Genomic DNA, 20,095 nt, shown 5'->3' with positions numbered 1-20,095 from the left:
GGTCGACATGGGCAATGAGGGCTGGTGGCTGCCTCCAGTAAACCTACATGGGTCCCCCGTGGGTGGAGTGCTTGGACAAAACACTTGGGCTGCCCACTTGATTCCTGAGTGGGACCCTCCTCGGCAATGCATGGGCTTAAACAGTCTGGACAGCCCACCTAGGTCCCACCGCAGATACATGCGGGCTAAGATGCGGGCTCTTATGGTGAAGTGAGGTAACCCCAGAAGGGGCTGCCCGTACATCACCGTGAGGGAGCCGCGGTGGTTTTGCGTGGGAAAAGAGCTAGTATTCCCGCCTTCAACCTCCATGGGTCCCACGTGGAAAATATAGGGGCTAAACCTTGGGCTTCACATTGGCGACGCGTAGGCATGCAGTTTGGGCTGTCTGTGCAACACCTGCGATGGTCCCGTATGGGCTGGGCATGGGCACGGTTGCCATTCCCACATGCAGTTTCTATGTATACAGTTCGTGTGCATAAAAGATGGGCCTACATGATGATGAAGTGCAGGCACTTCCAATAGAGCCTGCGCGTGCAGAACCCTTATGTAGCCAATTAGGCTGAGTGTGGGCTAACACCAGTTTTGCCTCCTATAGCCTGCATGGGTCCTGCGTAGAAAATACTTGGGCTAGGCATGGACAGATTTGCCATTCCCAATTATTCCCAGCCTGTATCCTTCATATCTTGTAGAAAATGGCTAAGCGTAGGCTGCGCAGTGGTGAAACATGCAGTGCGTGCATGGAAGACGCGGGCTACTTGACGGTGAATTGCGGGCAACCGCAATAAAGGCTTCCCGTGCAGCACCCTGACAAAGCCAAGGCGGCTGTGTGTGGGCAGACAGCTATGATTTTTCCTCCTCCAGCCTTCGTAAGTCCTGCGCAGATTACTCTTGGCTTCATAATGCAGAAACTTCATGCGCCATTAGCGAGTTGCCGGGCAACAGCTATCGACAATCCCACGTACATTACTTATACACCGGAAAAGTTGACAATCTGACATTTAGCCCGTTTGTACAACCTACATCGGACGTTAAAGGGCTACGCGTGCTCAAATATTAAGACCTTGTATGTTTCACTCTTGTGAAGAGCTGCAGTTTGAACGTCATTATAATAAAAAAAAACCTCGCTTCTTTGCCTGAAAATTTTCGTGCTCCTTTTGCACATATCGCATTGCATTTTTTCTGGTGTACTGCAGTCGCCGCGAAGAAAGCTGTTAGTATAAGGTGTCTTGTTTGTTTCAATGTACTTCACTTACGACAGCCCTACAAGCGCTTTCTTCGTCTCCATGAAACATGTGACGCATGACCTTCAGAACTAGTCGCCGCGGTGGTTCAGTGGTTATGGCGCTTGACTGCTGACCCTAAAGACGCAAGTTCGATCCCTCAGGTTCGATTCGGGCTAGAGAAGAGATACAGCGCTCGAGCAAACAATACAAAACACGCTCAGAAACCTCAAAACGTGCAGAAACCTCACAAGAGTGACACGCTTTCGCACAAATTGTTCTTGTTGCGAAAGCAACACTCCGAGAGCCAAAGTGCGACCTCAGGTGGCCGCCATAGATACGCTGACCTTGTTTCAATTGGTCAATATGGTCGTGATGCCACAGTGCACGGATTTCAACCGCGGCCAATTCTACTTTGGCTAGTAACCACGCAACCAATTAAAGGGATCGTATAGTGATGCTCCAAGTAAGTGGGACTGAGTGTAGTTAATTGCTTAATTAACCAGTTAACCTAATTAACCTTTCTAGTCACACGAAATAAATAAATAAAACCGAGCAGGAAATTGGTAGAGTTGGGGAATCGAACCAGAGTCTCTGGAGTGCGAGACGAGCACGCTAACCGCTCTGCCATGCCAGCTCGATGGTTTGGAATGAACAAAGGCGCGTCTAGTGAATACGGTGTCTTCGTTCACTCCCATCTTCCTCCATTTCCGTTACGGCGAGGATCGGGTTCCTTTCCTAAGAAACCAATTTACCAACGAGAAAGGCGTAGAGCCGAACGGGCGATGAGGTTCTGTGGACTTCATGTCAGCGTTCCAAGAAGCTGTCGCATTCCACTGTTAGATTGAAAGCATAACTTCTTAACCACACATCAGTGACACAAGCAGCAACACCGCGCTTAAGGCTTTCGCCTAACCGCACTTTAGGTAAACAAAGTGCCCTCCTGAATTTTCAACCTTTTTTCTTTCGCCTCACCACCACCTTCCCTGCTCTGCCTGGGTCCGTTCGCAACAAAAAAAAAACCCTACTTATAACCGGTTTTCCGTCGGTCTTTGTTCCTTCCTCGAGTGATCCTCGGTGTTTCTGTCCTGTCCTCCGAGCCCCTTTCCTCAAAATGGCGAGGAGGTGCTCACTCTATAACCCACTAGCGAACATTTCAAGTCGCGCTCGCCTACCGTTCCACGGGACGCTTCCAGGACATGGCGAGGAGGCTTTGAATCTACTACCTGTTCACTGCGCCCGGCCAATGCGCGTTGACATCATGCAGAAGTACTCCCCCGTTTTTCCCGCGTCGCTTTGGGACAGATTTTTCATCTCTCCTGGAGTTCGGTTGAGAGTGAAGCGACGAAGGGAGCCGCGAAAACACGCGCTAACGCTCGCTCGTCGTCGTTGACTATGTGACATAAAGTGCTTTGCGCATTTCCTCTTGCTTTCATATTCAATCCACGATCAAAGACGACAACGCCATTCTACGCGTATGTCGCATGCAAGGATGGTAGAACCCTATCGTCCCTGTTTCAGTAATGAAGGACGTCACTCCTAAAGACGTGAGTGGTGAACAGTAACATTTGTAGACGTTTGAGCGGTGAAGGCCACGGCGGTGAAGGAGGATTTTATGACGGCGACGTCGGGGTGCTAGCACGTAAGTACGCACTTGAAATTATTCCGTCGACTAACTACTGTCTCCACATCGGTTATACGCTCGACGTTAACTGAAACTTACGAACACTTCAGCGCCTTTTTTTTATCCAGCCATTAGTAGATTGTACAGCGTAGAGGGACAAAATAAAGCATTTTTTTCATGTGTTTACCGAAATTGCTTTTCTTTCATGGTAACATGACTGGAATTAGTTTTACGGTTTGTAATTTTCCGTTACAGAGGCATATGGTGTATACGTGCGTGAGCAATCAGCGAGAAGCGTCCTGAGGGAGAGCGGCTCCAGGCACTGAACAAACATCTCGCTTCGATGCTGCGGAATGTGCCGTAAATAAAGGGGAATGACCACGCACGCATTATAATCGTCCAATCCAATATTTATAGCAGCGACCTCTTTACACACCAGTGTTGGAACGGTGCTTCGATGCATGTTTGCAAAACATTATTGATTCAAATACCAATGGGGTGAGGTACTTTCACAATACTGAGCATTGCCCATGCACAGGGTCAGGCATCATGTGACTCCTGGCTTGTCTGTGTCTTCACGTTCGGCTTGTCTTGTTTTGTGCGCATTATCTCTTTCTAAGTCATGTGACGTACAACTTCCGCTTCGTGAGATCCTTGGTAATGCTTTCTGCTCCTTTTCCTATTTTTTCCCTTTCTCTTTCTTATTTTTTAGCGATTACCAATCAACAATCACATTACCGATCACGATCGTCAGTCATCAATTCCAATCACAATTATCGATTACCAATTGTGAGTCCCTATCTAGGTTACAGTGGACGGCATACTACTCCACTTCATACACATACACACCATTTTTTTCAGTACAATGAAACACCATAACAACGCCTTTTCATTCCGCGCAATTTTTGACACATAATTAGCATATTAATATGTTTTTCCCCATTACTGTAAGGTCAGAACACATCTAAACCACGTTTCTAATTCATATACCTACAACGCATTCACTGGGTGCCCCTCAAACACGCCTGAACCAACGACCCTTCGTGGCCTACGGGCAGTAAAGAACAAAGAATAAATTAACCCTTCGTGGTATATGTTTTGCGTGCCCATCTCACGCAGTGGGGGTGAGTTCAAACCTAAATGTCCGCTATTTTATTTTTCTATTTTCTGGTTAGAGGAATTATGGGATTTTTTCCGACTGACGACATCTGCAGAACGAAAGCCTTAGCGATGTAGCGTTAAAAGAATGCTACCAATTCATCAAACCTCTCAATGCACATTACTGCAAAAAGAGAAATTCTGCAGATATAGCCGAGCTCTTTTGAATGATTAGTTAAAATGACTTTGTCTAGGGGGTGTAGTTTGGGTTATGTTTAAACTAACATTTCGGAACCTTTGATCGTCGTCCTAATTTATGCTTGTCGGTTTTCCCCAATAATCTCAAAGCTCTAGAGCATAGCGCGTTTCCACAACACAATGTCGCATTCCCTTCTACATCTCATTTTCTCCTCTTCCATATACTACGCATTCCGGGTGACATAAGAGGCAGTATATAATATTGCACTTACACATGTTTGCTTGAAGTAGAAGCTGAAGCTGGAATCTTTGCTGGCGATTTTGGCCGCATCACTCTTCACGTCGTATTTGACCTGGAGGACGGATGTGCAGACATCGTACACGATGTCCGGGTTTTTGTCGCTGGCCTCATTCTCGTCGTCACTCTCGCCTTTGGGCTTATCTAGGAATAGGCCGTTGCTGTTCATGACGCCGATGGAAAGCCATGGCGCGGGGGATGCGCTCTCGGAGAGCATGAAGGCCGCGTCAGTGCCCTCGTAGAGGCTCATGGGGTCGTTGAAGTTGTACGTCACTTCGTCGCGCAGGTGAATGGCGATGCCCAGCAAAGGATCAGCTCGAGGCACCTTTCCCAGTGCCACTGAGCCCCGCACGACTAGAGTGTTCGGAGAAAGCCTCGCAGAGATGTCCTCCATGGCAGCGAGGATCCTGCGAGAAGTGATTCCTGAGCTCCGGAGCGGACGATTTACAGCGTTCTCTCGTGCTTTAGAGATCACATGCAATGTGCAGGTTGAAAAGTGCTTATCTCGCTTAGTGTGGCTTTTTTATTCAATGCAAGAGCCTCATTCCTAGCAGTGCTGGTAATGAAACTAGCGGGTATTGGAGTGGGTGTCTTACGGTTTACGTTTTACTTTTTTGTGATGAAGGTGGGCCGCCGCTTTTAACTTCTTTGTGGTTGTATGCTTCGCTTTTCTCTTTAACCTCTAAAGTTAGCCATGCGACTTGCAAGGTCGAAATGGGTGTGCTGCCAAATGCGGTAGGCTACTGCTCGCCCGTTTTGTACCAAGAAAACATGGCATACCACAGCAGCAGCCACGTGCACTCTAGGTAAACTTTTTGCCTAGGGCAATCAATGTCTTTAGCAAGGCAAGTTAAAGCATATAATGGGTTAAAGGACAGACATGTACTATGCTATCGGGGTTTAGCAGACAGGCCAGAACTAGCTGTGAAGTTAATCATCAGTGGTGATGTAGTTGGCAACTGGAGGAATACCGCACAAATAACGAGAAGATGGCATTTATATTAATTAAGCTGAATAAGAGGTACTAATATAAGGTTGTAAAGGCCTGCGCAACTACATCCAGTCATGATGACTAGAGAGTCTTCGAACGATTCCATGAAGACGTGGAATCAACTGTGAGTAAAGTAAAAACGTAGACACTTAGGCTGAAGCGAACACACAATGTCATACGCCAAGTCTGTGTAAGCCGCGCACGCCTTTGCACTTCGCCTATGCCGACGACGTTATTGCTCAGGTCGCTGAAAGCGCCGTCTGCCGCCATGTCTCCCAAATTTGCTTGTTCCGGAGGCAGCATCACTAAAAGTCCACATGCTTTGAAACGCACGAAAACTGAGCGTGCGCGAGGTGGATCGAGAAATTTTTCGTTGTGATAAGGACGCTGCTTGCTCTCCCTTGCGCTAGGAGCGCTGATCGCGTTGATGTCATGGCGTCACTCAAGGCTGTTATATGCACTCACGGCTGACGCCCATGACCTTGACAAACTGTTGAACTACTGCTAATGCAGAAAAACGCAGCACACTGTACTGATGGCGATTTCATTTGCCTAGCGTACCGGAACCTTGGAAAAAAGTGCAGCATCATCGTAAAATCATTTAGTCTTGCAGTGAGCGTAGTTAGGCTGACGATGATGACTAAGAGTATAGTTAGGCTTGCTTCATTCCAGAAGAAACTAAATTTAAACTCCGTTGCAACAAACCACAGTGGTGACTGGAATTCATGCAAATTTGTCCGCTTGTTCAAAAACATAGGCTTAAATCACAAACATTCGCATTTACACTGGCTCTTGTGAGGTGTAAAGGGAGTATAACTATTAAGTTCCCTCCAATTTTATATATGTTCCCAGTAAAAGTGGGTAGTGAGTCTGTTTTCAGCAAAAACTAATACTGTCGTTTCATCAACGAACCTCATTTTTATTTTGTCTAGTAGTGTAACTTGTGACTACTTTTCGACTATAAGCAATTTTATTCTTCTCACGAGAAAACAATAATAGGAATACGGGATCTCTTGCAAAATTTGAAGCGGGAAAAATTCGGTATTTTTTATTGATTTTTGAAGACGTGGTGGACTCATCGAAAACTGTACGCTTGTATAGATAGTCTCCTTCCTGGAGATACTTAGCATACGCTGCAATAAAAACCTAATCGACCACAGAAATGATTTTATACCGAACACGCGTTCTTCCCGAGTCAAATGCGCTCATGCAAGGCGCTTAACATGGGAAATGTAACGTGACAACAGGCAATTTCAGAGCACGTGCTCTAACGAAAGGTAGCCTTTGAATTGGTCCCACGCGACTATATGCATGTGCTCGTGTCAAGCACAAAAATTCACATGCAGTGTGCGCCTCACACCATCTCATCTTTGGAAAACATGACTGCGTCCATCAAAACGAGAACAAAGTGTGAAGAAAAATTCGGGTGCTTGTCCACGAACTTTCCGTTTCGGATTGGGGAGATAGAAACTGAGCAGGAAATTTTGTTGCCCAATGCCGACCAGTGTTGTATGGTTGGTATTTTCTTCCTAGTATACCGGGTGTTTTTTTTAGAAGGTCCCAAATTTAAAAAAAAAGGTAAATTGCTTTAGATTTATTTTAGCACTGGGGCTATACTGGAGGCTACGGCGGGAGCCAGGAAAGAGGAAAACTGTTTTAATTAGTTCGCTGATTAACTAAATATTTTAATAAACTTTTTTAATTTTTTTAGGGGTTATGTTGTATTCGCAGAATTGGAGATCGTCCTCCAAGCAGTCCAACCGAGAAAAAACAATTTTAATTAAAAATTTTTCACACACGTTACGAGGCGCGAAAAAGTCACCCTGGTAGGCATCTTCACACCGTAACCCAGCAGAGGTGAGCGCCTCTGACGTAGTTCGCTCCGCCCTGCGGTTTGCGTCACACGGCTGATATCACCTGAAGCCCGGACGGGCGGCCTGCGCTGTCGCTGCTTGTTTCGCTTCGCTCCGCGGCCTCACGGAATGCCGCGTTGGAACAAAAACGCATTGACACAAAGCGCAGAGCGGGGCGACTCACGTCACAGGTGCTCACAGACTCTGTGCTACAGTGTGAAGCTGCCTACCAGGATGACTTTTTCTCGCTTCGTAACGCACGCAAAAAAAATTTTCATGAAAATTTTTTTTCTTGGCTGGACTGTTTGGAAGACGATCTCCAATTCTGCTAACACAACATATCCCCTAAAAAATTATAAAAGTTAATTAGCGTATTCAGTTAATCAGCGAACTAATAAAGTAGTTTGCCTCTTACCTGGCGTCCGCCGTAGCCCTCAGTATAGCCCCAGGGTTAAAATAAATCTAAAAGAATTTACCTTTCTTTAAAAATTTTGGACCTTCTAAAAAAATACACCCGGTATACACTTTGAGTGAGTGCAGTATGAAGAATAAACCATCCACAGTAATTTGTAAAATGTCTGCGAAGTCAACTAACAACTGCACTACAGGCTGAATGGAAGCTGAAAACAGAGAGCTCGATCCAGACGCGCCAAACCAAATTACGTGTATGTGTAGCTTTACGTCTACGAAGGGTGGAATATCCGTAACTGATAGCATTAAGAACGCTGGAGGCCCATCTTCTAAACCTTTGATATAATGCGTTGGAACCTCAGCTGTACGACAGCGAGACGACAGACGGACACTGCTGAACAATTAAACCAAGTGAGAAAACGGAGAAATATAGGGATTAATCTTCACCACAGGTTTCCTTCGACATTACATACCTGTTAGTGGAGTTGGCAGAGCGGGACTGTCGAAGAACCTGGCTGTCGGCTCTCATTACGTTGTCAATTGTAGATACCATATCTTCCGCTGCCTAGGGAAGAGAAAGAAGAGATACTGTTCAGGAATTCAAACAATATAGGGTGCTAACCAGCAAAGGAAATAAAACGTATTTTTTTAATTCAGCCAACAGTTTACGATGTGTCACGACGAATTCTGCACCAGTTACAAAACTCGAACTCCAAGATTCAAGAATGAGACGCAGACATTTGTCAAGTATTTAGACATTACTTACAACGCGCATTATTTACAAAAGAAAAATGCGCTGGTGGTCATATCTACGTTAGAGGTTCTGGCTTTATGTTTCGTTTTTACATTGCTCGACTTCCCATAGCGCGTTTAAATTTGATTTCGCCGTCGCTTTTTCGTTCTGCTGCTGCGTTGGCTTCCGGTGCATGAGTGTGGGTGGAGAGAGCAGGTGGTTGGGTGAGTGATGGGTGGAGGCTGGTATGTGGGAAACTATGGAGGAAGGAAAGAAATCAAGGGACGCGGTTACGCCACATTTTTTGAAGCCGGCTTCCCCTGCTCCCTCCCCACCAACTTGGTCGCCGTCTCAGCGCGCTTGAGCATGCGTAGCAAGCATTGCAGCAGACGACGCCGCTGCACCCAGCGTTGCCATTGGCTGCGCCGTCGGCCAAAGACTCCCAGTAGTCACTGTGAAAGCGCGTGACTTCCGGTACACTTTTGGCATGCAGCTCGGGTAGCGAGTGGCGAGATCCTGCTTTACGAGTGGGCGCTCGGAGGTGAACCCACCTTAGGGTGCCGGGAAAGTGACTCGCTCAGCTAGGGGCGCTGGGCACTGAAGGCTTCACGCACAGACGATGGCTCTTTTAGCGGAAGATAACTACACTGCTAACGCAATAAAAGACTGCCGTTCGGCCGACGAGGAGACGTGGCTGCACACCGCAGCTGTTGGGATCGAACATGACTGCTAAGCTTGCGGTGCGTCTAGCGTGCCAAAGAGGCACCTCGTCGTCGTCCGTCGATGCATGATATCGTACGCCTTAGTATGGGGTGCATAATCTGAGTTCCCTGACGAATGCCGAGCAGTGAAGATGATGGAATGAGTCGGTTCACAGTCGAGATAGGATAGGATCACTGACGTCCACTAGGGGGTTGGATGACGCATCGAGCACCCGAAAGTAAAGCCACCAGAAGTAAACAGCCTTGCCCTGGAAGTCAGCCTTTGGCAGTGCATGAAATCTGACCTCAGCACGGTTTTTCAGTTTCAGCTTTGTTTTTGCACTTTGCATTTTGTCTTTTCGCCGTTCTCGTCTTTTTCCGTGACAATGCCTACCTGATGCGTCGTCAACTTAGCGAGGAGACCAGCAAAGTCCTCGGGAAAGACGTTTCAAAAATAAGGGTCCATTGCATCGCAATGGGACGACACTAGCAGACAACTGGATGTCGGTACACACAGCAAGTATGAAGCCTCGTTTGCCCAGCTGTGTCGTCCCGTTGCGATAGCGTCCCCAACTCTACTCTCTACTGTGATGCACGTTCCCGCGCTCAAGCCCAAATTATGCTATCAGGGGGGGGGGGGGGGAGATAAATTCAAAATAGAACAGGTGGAAGCCTTCACCAGGCAGTTGACTTTGCCGTGACCATTTTACCTAATTATGTTTAGACCGAACCGGAGCTAGGGCTAGGCTACTATCTAGCGAGTTGTTGGCGGTTGGTTCACATTAGCACCTCCAAAAGGTATGGTGCTACTTTTTCGACGAAGCGCGCCATCTACTTTTTCGTACTGCAGCAAGTTAAGCGTGAATGGGCTTTTATTCGTGATGCTTGGTGCAGTTGACTTAGAACAGCGTTTCTCACGCTGCTGCAGCATTCGTCTTTCTGGTCAATAGTTTCTCTCGCGCTGTGAACGTGGCTGTGCTTTGGAGTTACGTTAAAAGCACGTCTGGAAGGGAAATGACGCCCTGAAGCGATAAACATCACCTGCCATCGATGAGAGGAGTCATCGTCCGCCATCAACTTGAAACTGAAATTACGGCAGCTGCAGAAGGAGTAGCTCTTCGAGTGTAAGGATTTCCGCGTCATCGTTCGCCTTTTCTTTGCTACACGAAAATTCGGTTTTAAGATTATCTAGCCTCATCGTTACTTCACTACTTCTCAATTTACTGTCGGAAGATAAGACAAAAACAGTGTTTAATGCCCGCGGCAGGGTGAGACCTGCATGCCTGTTTTCTTCGGTTTATCTGAAATTACACGGTTCTGCACACAATGATCACATTTCTCGCATTCGGCTTGCTTGTTCCTTTCATACAACAGCAGACATTAAACAAGAACAACGCAAAAAACTGAGAACGAAAGGACGAACGATGCGACTTTTTGCCTTAAAATACACAGCAGACACTCGACTTCCGGGACAAGCCGTCCAACTTCCGGTGGCTTCACTCGCGCTCTTCTTGGAAAGCTACAATGCGGTATCCAGCCACCTAGAGGAGATGAGAGGTAGAGGAGAGGAGAGGTACAGTGGTGCAGCAGTTAAGTGATGCTCCAGTGCACTACGATGACAGGTGCAGCCATCATTGCAGCTTGTAAGACACAGGTTTCGCTTCCTGAGCAAACTCCCGTGAGCAATCATCATTGAACTTGCACCTGCCACGGTGGGCAATTTTGCCCACAACCCAGTGGGCAGTGACAAGTGGGTAACTACAGGACGTTCAAACTAACTTTAGCTAGGGTTTAAAAATAAGCCGACACATTCCACGACGGCACAAATAAATGTATGTCGCTGGCAATTGCATGCAGCAAGTGACACCATGTTTTGTATTTTGCTTAATTGATTAGCCGATATTAACCCTTTCAGCCCTGAATTTTTTTTGCTACTTCGGGAATTTTTCTAAAGTGTTATTTTGCTTCACTGCCACCCAAGGAACACACTAATGCAAAAAATTTCTCTAGGGGACCCTTGGTTTTAAAGATGGCGCAGTGTCCTATATATAGGACACCAGGGCTTAGTGGTTGCAAGAACAAAAAAAAGCAAAGTTTGACGTTACTCTTTATTTCAAGACTTTCGCAAAAATTAAAATATTGAGAACATACCTGCTGGTTGCCTTGAGGTGCAGCTAATACTCGACGTCGATTAATTCATGTTGAAAGTTTTGAAACAGCTGGAATGAGTTCAGTGGGTGAACCTTGATAAACGACGAAGTCGTAGGTAATCCCCGAGGCGGCGCACCGCATGAAAACTTTCACTTCCCACGTATTTGGTTTCACTTTGATGTATTATGTCTCGCTGTCCTTTGAACGGAATGATTTGCTCATCGCTGCAATGATGCGCCTCGAAAGAGAGGTTTAGGCATCTTTCACGAAATGTGTCCAAATCTGTCCTGACCTTCCAGAAAGGATAATTGGTGGTGTGGTCTTGTTACAAAGCTTGTACGCGCATTGCGCGTGCCGTGCTTCCATGGAACACAAACGGACGCTCGGGATAGAAAGAGCGTTTATTCATCCCGATCAGCCAGCTTACATAGCGTGACCGGGCAAGGGTAAGGGGAGGAAGGGTCGAGGGAAAGCGAGAGGACATGCGCTTGGCGTTCGCCGTTGTGAGGCGCAGCGTTCGCCGTAGTGAAGGCATAGCTTTCGCCGTAGTGAAGGCAGAGCGTTCACAACAGGTCTCCGTTCACGTCTACAATGTGCAAGCAGATTCTAGCCGTGGCTAGCGAAAGACACCCATCGCTAAATGCTGTGAAACCAACTTTCTGATTTCTTCTTCGTCATCTCAACGGATATTCCTTCTTGATAAATAGAATACATGTTTGTTTCCTCGGCAAGAACAGCAAAAAACACTATTCGGTACCGAGAAAAATACGGATACGTGAACGTGGTCGGTAGACCATCAAGATCATTCTCATTCTCGTCACCAGATTATTGAGGGTGATACGTGGCTGCTAGCTTATTGAAAGCTCTCCTGTACCACGACCTGTCTTCAGGTGTTGCTTTGTCAACTTCATCAACGCTGGATGCAGCCGAGAGCTCAAATGCACGTCCTCCTCAGCGTCTTCAACCTCCGACACGTAACCATCCTTCAGTGCAGCAAACATGACATCTGGATCCTCGAAACGCAGATGTCTTAATCGAGGCCGCTTTGCCGTTGAGTAAGGTCACAGTTTTGCCTCTGCAATAAAACAAAAACAAAAATTAGGCATTACCAAAAAAATGTTCCGCACTTGCATGCAACACGCGTCGGTGGTTTATAACCACTGAAGCCTGGCGTCCTATATATAGGACACACATATCGCGGCGTGCTGCGAAAAATGTACTAACCGCACAGAAAATGTTCTGCAACTGTTAAAGCCCTTAGTGTCTTTGAAACAACCTGCAAAAATTCTAATCACGAACACGCTCTTAGGTATAGAGTCAAAAAATGGCAAAATAGCACTTACCATTGCAGCCGCCGTCCCCATCTTCCGCCATTTTGTTTGTTTACTCTCGGCGCTAAGATGAGGAAGACGAAGGAGAAAGTGATGTCTCTGCTTATAGGGATGCCTTGGGAGTCAGCTCAGTTCTTGTTTCAGATTATTGGGCATTTTAATCATGACTTATAGCCGTTTTGCTTCCTGTCCTTTTTATAGGACACCAGGGCCGAAAGGGTTAATTAACGACCTTCGCAAGCAAAGAAGTTAGGCAAAAAATTGCAATGACAAAGTTACAGACAAGTCAGCAAAACGTTCGACTGGGCACTTTCTAACGTTCAATTTATTGCGTATTTGGTTTTTCCCCTCGCTCCAGGTGCCCGCAAAATACATATGCGAAATACAGAAAAATGCCACATGACATGACCGCTTCCGAGCCGCGATTGCAGAGCTGTCGAACGTTCCACCTATCAAACGAACAGATCATTTAGCCGTGTGTGCTGCCGCTTAAAAGGCGAGAGGGCAATTACGCAGACGTTAGCTATTCTATTTACGCCAGCGGTATGCTTCCCTCGCGGCGGTTCATGATAGCGATAAGCACACGCAGCCCATAGCGCTTGGCCTGTGTAAATTGCCGCCGCGAAGTCTGTATAATGCTGCCGGAACTTTTCGAACGCACGCGAACACCTCGGTAAAGTGAGTTTTCGCCGACACCACCAGCATCGTTGACGTTGCCGAGTCAGTCACTCCGTTAGCCGGCAGGCAGTGGAACTCCTTCATAAGCTGCTAATTAAGAGCACAGGCATCTGGACGCGTGAGGTGATGGCCACACATGTTAATGTCGTATAACGCCTGATTTTCTTTCAACGCGGAAAGAGCCACACGTCACAGCAGAGAGCAAGATGAACATTTCATTATGCAACGTTTCGTGGACGCCCCGCCACTTCCAAATTGCTGGTTTTATTTTAAATGAAAGACCTCAAAAAGGAATGGCATAATAATTACGGAAAGCTCTCAGTTAACCCGAGTTTTAGGCGTAGCGGCGAAAACATACTTCAACCACAACCCAGACACGCTAATGACATATAAATTCCATACCGGGTACCCGTAGAAGGTTAAGATATCGCAAGTTCGTTCCCTGATATTGTGACCCGTGGTACAATTGATAGTGGTCTTCGGTTCCAGACCATTTCGGTGTCATGTGATTTTTCTCTTAATTTTCAGTGCACTAATCTTTTGTCTTAGATTACCGATTTTAAGCATGTTCCTTGAAACGTTTTTGTTAATCTTGAACCGATAGTTTCTCGTAAAGATAGGCTTTAGGTGAGCATGTGCATCCCGCCTGGCACTGCGGTGTTGTGGCGAAGCAACTATGTAGAACTATTTGCCAAGTTGCATATTTGCCATTCGCCATGTTTGCATAAATTCTATAGTTAAAATAAATCTAGTACCAAGCTTCTCTTCTGGCTTCTAAGAAAGCAAATCAGACCGGTAAAACTAACGCATCATGTATCTAAAGGTTCCTAGTATTTGATAATGAATGCGTAAATACATGCTGTGACATGTTAATGAAGTCAAGGTGGTGTAAGACAGGCCTTCGGCTCCCGAACCATCGGCGGCTGGCGCTTAAGGAAGAAGACGACGACAAGTGAAACAACGTTCGGATGTTCCTGCATTAAGCCTGAAGACATCATCATTATCAACATCATCATCATGGTGCATGTTCTGGACTGACCGCTGCCTCTTGTCTGTACCGGGAATGTGCCCGTAGTGATTCGAGACGCAGTGCCTTAGAAGACGTCCTAAATTACACGTGGTGGAGGTGCTAGCGATCCCCTCACCCTGGAGATTCGCAGCCGTGCATTGCCTCCCATTTCTGCGATGCCTGAGACCGCCACCCAACCTGCATCACCGCTTCCCTCGGCTGTCATCTGTTCCGGCGTAGCGCGGCAGCGTCACCCAGCCTTTTTCAGTGGCACGGACGACACGGATGTGGAGGATTAGCCGGTTGGCCTCCTATGAACGCGTAAGTGCATATAACAAATGGGATGACAGCGTCAAGCTCACCAACGTTATATTTTATTTGAGTGACGTAGCCAATCTGTGGTTCTGCAACCACGAAGCTGACATCTCTAGCTGGACGGACCTTAAAACCAGCCTCACAGAGGCCTTTCCGCGTCCCGCTGTGCATAAGCTGCGTGCCGAGCAACGCTTGCGCAGTCGGGCACAAGAAAGCGGCGAAAACTTTACAAGCTACATCAAAGATGTCGTGGACCTTTGCAAGCGCATCAACGCTCCCATGAGCGAGGTCGACAAGATCAGAAATATTCTGAAAGGCATTGATGATGACGCCTTTCAGATGCTCGTCGCCAAGAATCCGCAGTCTGTGTCCGATGTGATAGGCTACTGCCAAAGCTTCAATAGGCTGTGCAAACAGCGCCTTTCCACTCGCCGAGCCGGCTTTCAAGAGACAACAATTTCCAGCATGGTTCTTCTCGGGGACGGTGCTCAGGACCACCAGTCGCTCCTCCAGCACATTCAGCAGTTTGTCCGTGAGGAACTCGCCCGCCAGCTGTGCTTGTCTACGAGCCCACCTACGCCTTCGCCGCTGCACACTCCCAACTTCCAAAGTCTCCACCTGAAGCCGACTATTCCGCCACCGAGAAGGAGTGTTTAGCCATCCTTTGGGCGATCGTCAAATTTCGCCCTAACTTGTACGGGCGCCCTTTGGACGTTGTCACCGATCACCACGCCCTCTGCTGGTTGCCTTCTTTGAAAGATCCCTCTGGTCGACTGGCGCGCTGGGCTCTGCGACTTCAAGAGCACGACATTCATGTTGTCTGTCGTTCCGGGCGTAAACATGCCGATGCTGATGCCCTCTGTCATTCCCCTCTGCCGTCTGAGGCAGTGCATTGTATACCCGCCCTGCATTCTTTTACGTTTGAGTCCACTGATATGGCTTCCGAGCAACGCAGAGACCCGTGGATCACTTGCCTCTTGGATTTCATATCTGGCCAATCGTCTGGACCTCCTTCCCGTGCTCTCCGTCGTCACTCCCACCATTTCGCCATCAGAGACAGAGCTTGTTTACCGCCGGAACTACCTTCCTGATGGTCGCAAGTGACTGCTTGCCAATCCGACCCATATGCGTTCCTTTATTTGCTCTTCCTACCACGATGATCCCCTGTGTGGCCATGCCGGCTCCTTGAAGACCTTCACCCTTCTACGACATCGATACTACTGGCGTGGCATGTACCTTTATATTCGCCAGTTTCTTGAGTCCTGCACCGCATGCCAGCTCCGAAAAATCGCACCTCGCCGACCCACCACTCCTATGCAACCGCTGCCTTGCCCAGCGCAGCCCTTCGAGCGTGTTGACATTGACGTCTACGGCCCTCTTCCCGGCACAACAGCCGGCAACCGCTGGATTATCGTTGCAATCGATCATCTTAGCCGCTACGCCGAAACGTCGTCTTTACCATCTGGTGCAGCCCACGACATTGCGTCCTTCATCCTCCATCACATCATTCTTCGCCATGGTGCTCCCAAAGAGATGCTGAGCGATAGAGGTCCGGTCTTTCTATCTAAAGTTGTAGAAGCTCTCCTTCACGAATGCAACATTGTTCACGCACCACCTGCGCTTACCATCCGCAGACAAATGGCATGGTTGAGCGTTTTAACCGCATCCCTGGCGACATGCTGGCCGTGTATGTAGCTTTCGATCGCTGCAACTGGCACCACGTTTTACCTTTCGTCACCTATGCTTATAATTCCGCCGCTCAAGCCACCACCGAATTCTCTTCATATTTTCTCACCTACGGCCGTGAGCCTTCTTGCACAATGGACACCATTCTCCTATACCACCCTGACGCTTCTGAATGTACGACTCTTTCTCAAGCCGCCACTTATGCCGAAGAATGCCACCAACTTCACTAGTCTTTCACTTCACACGCCCAGCCGCAGCAGAAAAGCACCCGTGATCCCTCTGCACTTCTTCCCACTTATCTTCCGGACCCTTTGGTCTGACTATGGGTGCCTTCCTGAAGTCCAGGCTTTTCCTCCGAACTTCTCACCAAGTACCGCGTTCTTAAGCAGACCTCCCCTGTCAATTACCTAATCGAACCCCTTACTTCGTCCATTGATCATCGTCGCCGAGGCCGTGAACACGGATCGCCTAAAGCCATACTACGACCCTGCCGCTCTCACATCACCCTAGGCCGCCAGGATGGCTCCTCTTCGTCCCGGAGAAGTTGTGAGGCCTTCGGCTCCCGAACCATCGGCGGCGAGCGCAAACGACGACAAGTGAAACAACGTTCCGATGTCCTTGCGTGTTCTGGACTGATCGCTGCCTCTGGTTTGTACCGGAACTGTACCGCTAGTCGTTCGCGACGCACCGCGTTGGTAGACCTCCTACATTACAGTGGCTTGAATCAGACTTTTTTAATCTCTCTGCACGCGCATGCACTTGAATTTAGCGTTGACTGTCCTGTGCACTTCAAAAACTCTCAGTATGCATGTCTTCAGATGGCCGCTCGGGTCTGTTCAAATAAAACGCCGCAAAAATTACTGTGACAAACTATTTTTTTTTATTCTTGTATCATGCTTCGTGGCATGTTGGCCTTGTTGGTACATAGCTCTTAAAAGAACTACACTATGATACAGTTAATGAAAAAATTGTAGTTGATGCGCTACAGCTTTTTTCCAGCACTATATCGTGAATTTCTTGGTGGCTGGCAGAAAGTTCACCGCCATCCTTTGTGACAAGGGCTGAGTAAACCCTTATGACTTTAAGCCATGATTATGATCCTGCTCTTCAGGCGCCATTACTACGCCGGGGCTTTGAAATGAGAGCCCTGTAGAAGGCCAATTTGAGCCATTCGACGCAAGCATATGACGGTGCTCTCCGTGCTTTCTGCTCGTCAAGAATAAGCAGAACACACGATTTTCAGCCCTGCCTTTTTCTATACTGACTAATGATCGAATGGTTAAAGCAAGTTGATGGTACCAGGAAGGAAAGGGTTGGAACCCCAGAAAATGGGAAAAATAAATATCAGTTTACCATATAAGAAAGCCACTCACTTGACCCACGATAGATCCGGCAGACAAGATGTTCTGCATAGTCTTTGCCACGTACATAACATCCAGGGCAACCAGATTTCCAGTGTCTGCCGTGAGCTCTTGAAGGCGACCCGCGGCAGGAACCATGGTCTCTTTGGTGATCACTTCCTGATTTTTAAAGCGGATAAAAATTTTCTTTCGTTATAAAGCCCAGAAGCCAATGCTCTGAAATACTTTTGTGCCTTTGCTTCAGAAGAGAAGTAGTTACTTGTTTTGTTGTTCTTGTTCTAAATCCTGATTAGATATGGAGAAATCTATCATAATCATTTTGGCACTCGTGACCACTGCAACAGTCGCGACTTCATGCCTCGCCAAAGAATGCGGCAAAGAAAAGAGCAGTTCTGTCTGTACTCTTGACGTTGGTGGGAATATCAACCTGCGATTTTTCCTGACACGATCTACTCAAGGGAAACGTTAGCAGAAATTCATCAAAGCCTATGAAATGCTGTACCTTGAAGTCTCTTTTGTGCAAAATATCTACCAGAGTCCTCAGTAATTCGCTTCGCCAATGACGGCAAGTTTTGACGCTTAGAACATTAAACTATTCAACAGGGTTCACGGGGGTCTTTCCACATCGGCGAAGCACATGTGGTTGAAATGGCGAAAATGGTATTCATTGTGAGTGATAGTTTGTTGTCTCCTTAAAAATAAAATTAGCTTGTGCGCTATGGGAAATGTCCCTGCCTAGAATGCGTGGGCATGTCGGTGCCAATAGCGGCTCTGCAGTCGAACGCTATGTGACCTAGGGTTTGCGAATAGGTTACTCTGTGTGGGCCCGTAAGGCTGAGGTCCCTAGCGAACGGTTTCTGGCACAGCTTTAGACTCTTCTACCTTTATATAAGCTGGGAGGACAGGTGACCTCGGGAATCCACTACATGTCCTACTGAAACCTCACAGGACAGATACGAGTTTGTAAAGGAAATGCGAGAGCGTTAGCGACGGTGAGGGAGAAAACAATTTTCATCCTCAAGTGCATGTACTCCAATAAGTGTCACCTTGGGCACCATCCCTCTTCCACATCATCTCACCGGCTTTCAAAACACATATGCATTGGCTCAGCATTGTCATTGCGCGCTGCCAAGCTGGCCTAGTGAGCCACCGCAGTCGGTTTCAAGCCATGTGCAGCGGACGCCGCCGACTGCTCGAAACAGAGAATGAGCTACAAGAGCTAACGCTCTCAAAGAGAAATTCCCGCAGTTCTGAAATTATTAATCATGGTTCGTTTGGGAAGTACGAATTGAAAGCGTCTAATAAGAGCACCCTTATTTCATTTGATGCGTCGTGAAACGTCATAACTATACCACTCTACCTCATAACGACCGGACATTCGGCCCATGACTGTTGGACTCTGGCCCACGTGAGACATAAACAAAAGAGCTCAAGAAGCCGCTATAAAAGTAATATAATCGTTTATACAGATCGTGCCAGACCTGCTCAAGCCTCTGCGGGGCATGTATGAAACAATCTGTATGTAATGAATTCTAATTTACGAAATATTGTTGGCATTTGCTCTCGAAAATGAAAAGTTATGTACGTAGAGGTCAGAAGAAACACTGAATGCAGAAGAAAAGGACAGGGAAAAATATGATGAACAATGGGGGAGTTCCTAGTCCATGGATAGCATAAGGACCTAAGGGCCAGATAAAGCAATACTCAGCCACCTCCGAACCGGGCCTGTGAGCGCAGAGTCTTTCATCGGCCGAGCGGTTAAACTTCTCCATCAGAAACAAAAACAAATATGAGATCTCTTGCTGCCATAAAAACCGCGAGCTCTCGTGCGAGGCTTGTTTCATGGCGTTTAGCCAGCCGTCCATCGTTCAGCGCAACCAAGCCGTGGTGGTGCGGTAACCATTTTATTTGTCTTCTTTTTGGAACGCGGGCACTAGACACCGTGCCTAGTGATGAACGCAACGGCCGCCGACGAACGGACGAAATAAAATTCAGGGGGCACTTTGGCTGTCTAAAGTGCGTAGAGGCGAAAGCGTTTTCCTCACCACTTTGACTGCTTCAGTGGAACTGGTGGCGTCACATATAATTGAGTACTAATTACTGTGATGACAAATCACTAATCAATGGTTAATTACTGATTAATGTCTGAATACTAATTAAGTGCTAATTAATGACGCTTAAGCTTCGCCTTTAGGTTTGGAACGCGACAGCGTGTTGTAGCGCTGGCAGGGAGTCCAGGGAACGCCACCACCTGTTCGGCGCGATGCCTTGCCCTTTGAACGCAACGCTTTTTGAGGAAAGGGAATGGTGCAGAAATTGTGTCATCTCGGTGGACACCTGAACAGCACCGTAGAGGAAGGGAGGAAGTGGGAATGAAAGAAGACAAAGAGGGCCCGTAATGAAGGAAATGAAAATTGTATTTGAGGAAAGAACTGTC

The 20,095-nt window shown here is 47.4% G+C and overlaps 1 protein-coding gene across 1 annotated transcript in view; it reads right to left on the bottom strand.

Annotated features, from left to right (window-relative positions):
- LOC149355361 (uncharacterized) overlaps positions 1-20,095 on the bottom strand; it is a 152,078-nt gene that overhangs the window by 49,292 nt on the left and 82,691 nt on the right. Inside the window, exons 19-21 of the mRNA XM_089576105.1 lie at positions 17,671-17,817; positions 8,167-8,258; positions 4,413-4,845 (exon numbers count right to left, since the gene is read on the bottom strand). Coding sequence (XP_089432231.1) covers positions 4,413-4,845; positions 8,167-8,258; positions 17,671-17,817 — 672 coding nt within the window. The remainder of the gene's footprint in view (positions 1-4,412; positions 4,846-8,166; positions 8,259-17,670; positions 17,818-20,095) is intronic.

This window comes from Amblyomma mixtum, chromosome 3 (genome assembly GCF_055824585.1).
Source record: "Amblyomma mixtum isolate Tamu chromosome 3, ASM5582458v1, whole genome shotgun sequence".
Taxonomy (NCBI): domain Eukaryota; kingdom Metazoa; phylum Arthropoda; class Arachnida; order Ixodida; family Ixodidae; genus Amblyomma; species Amblyomma mixtum.
The sequence above is the reverse complement of the archived record's forward strand: the minus strand, read 5'-3'. Positions and strand labels throughout refer to the sequence as shown.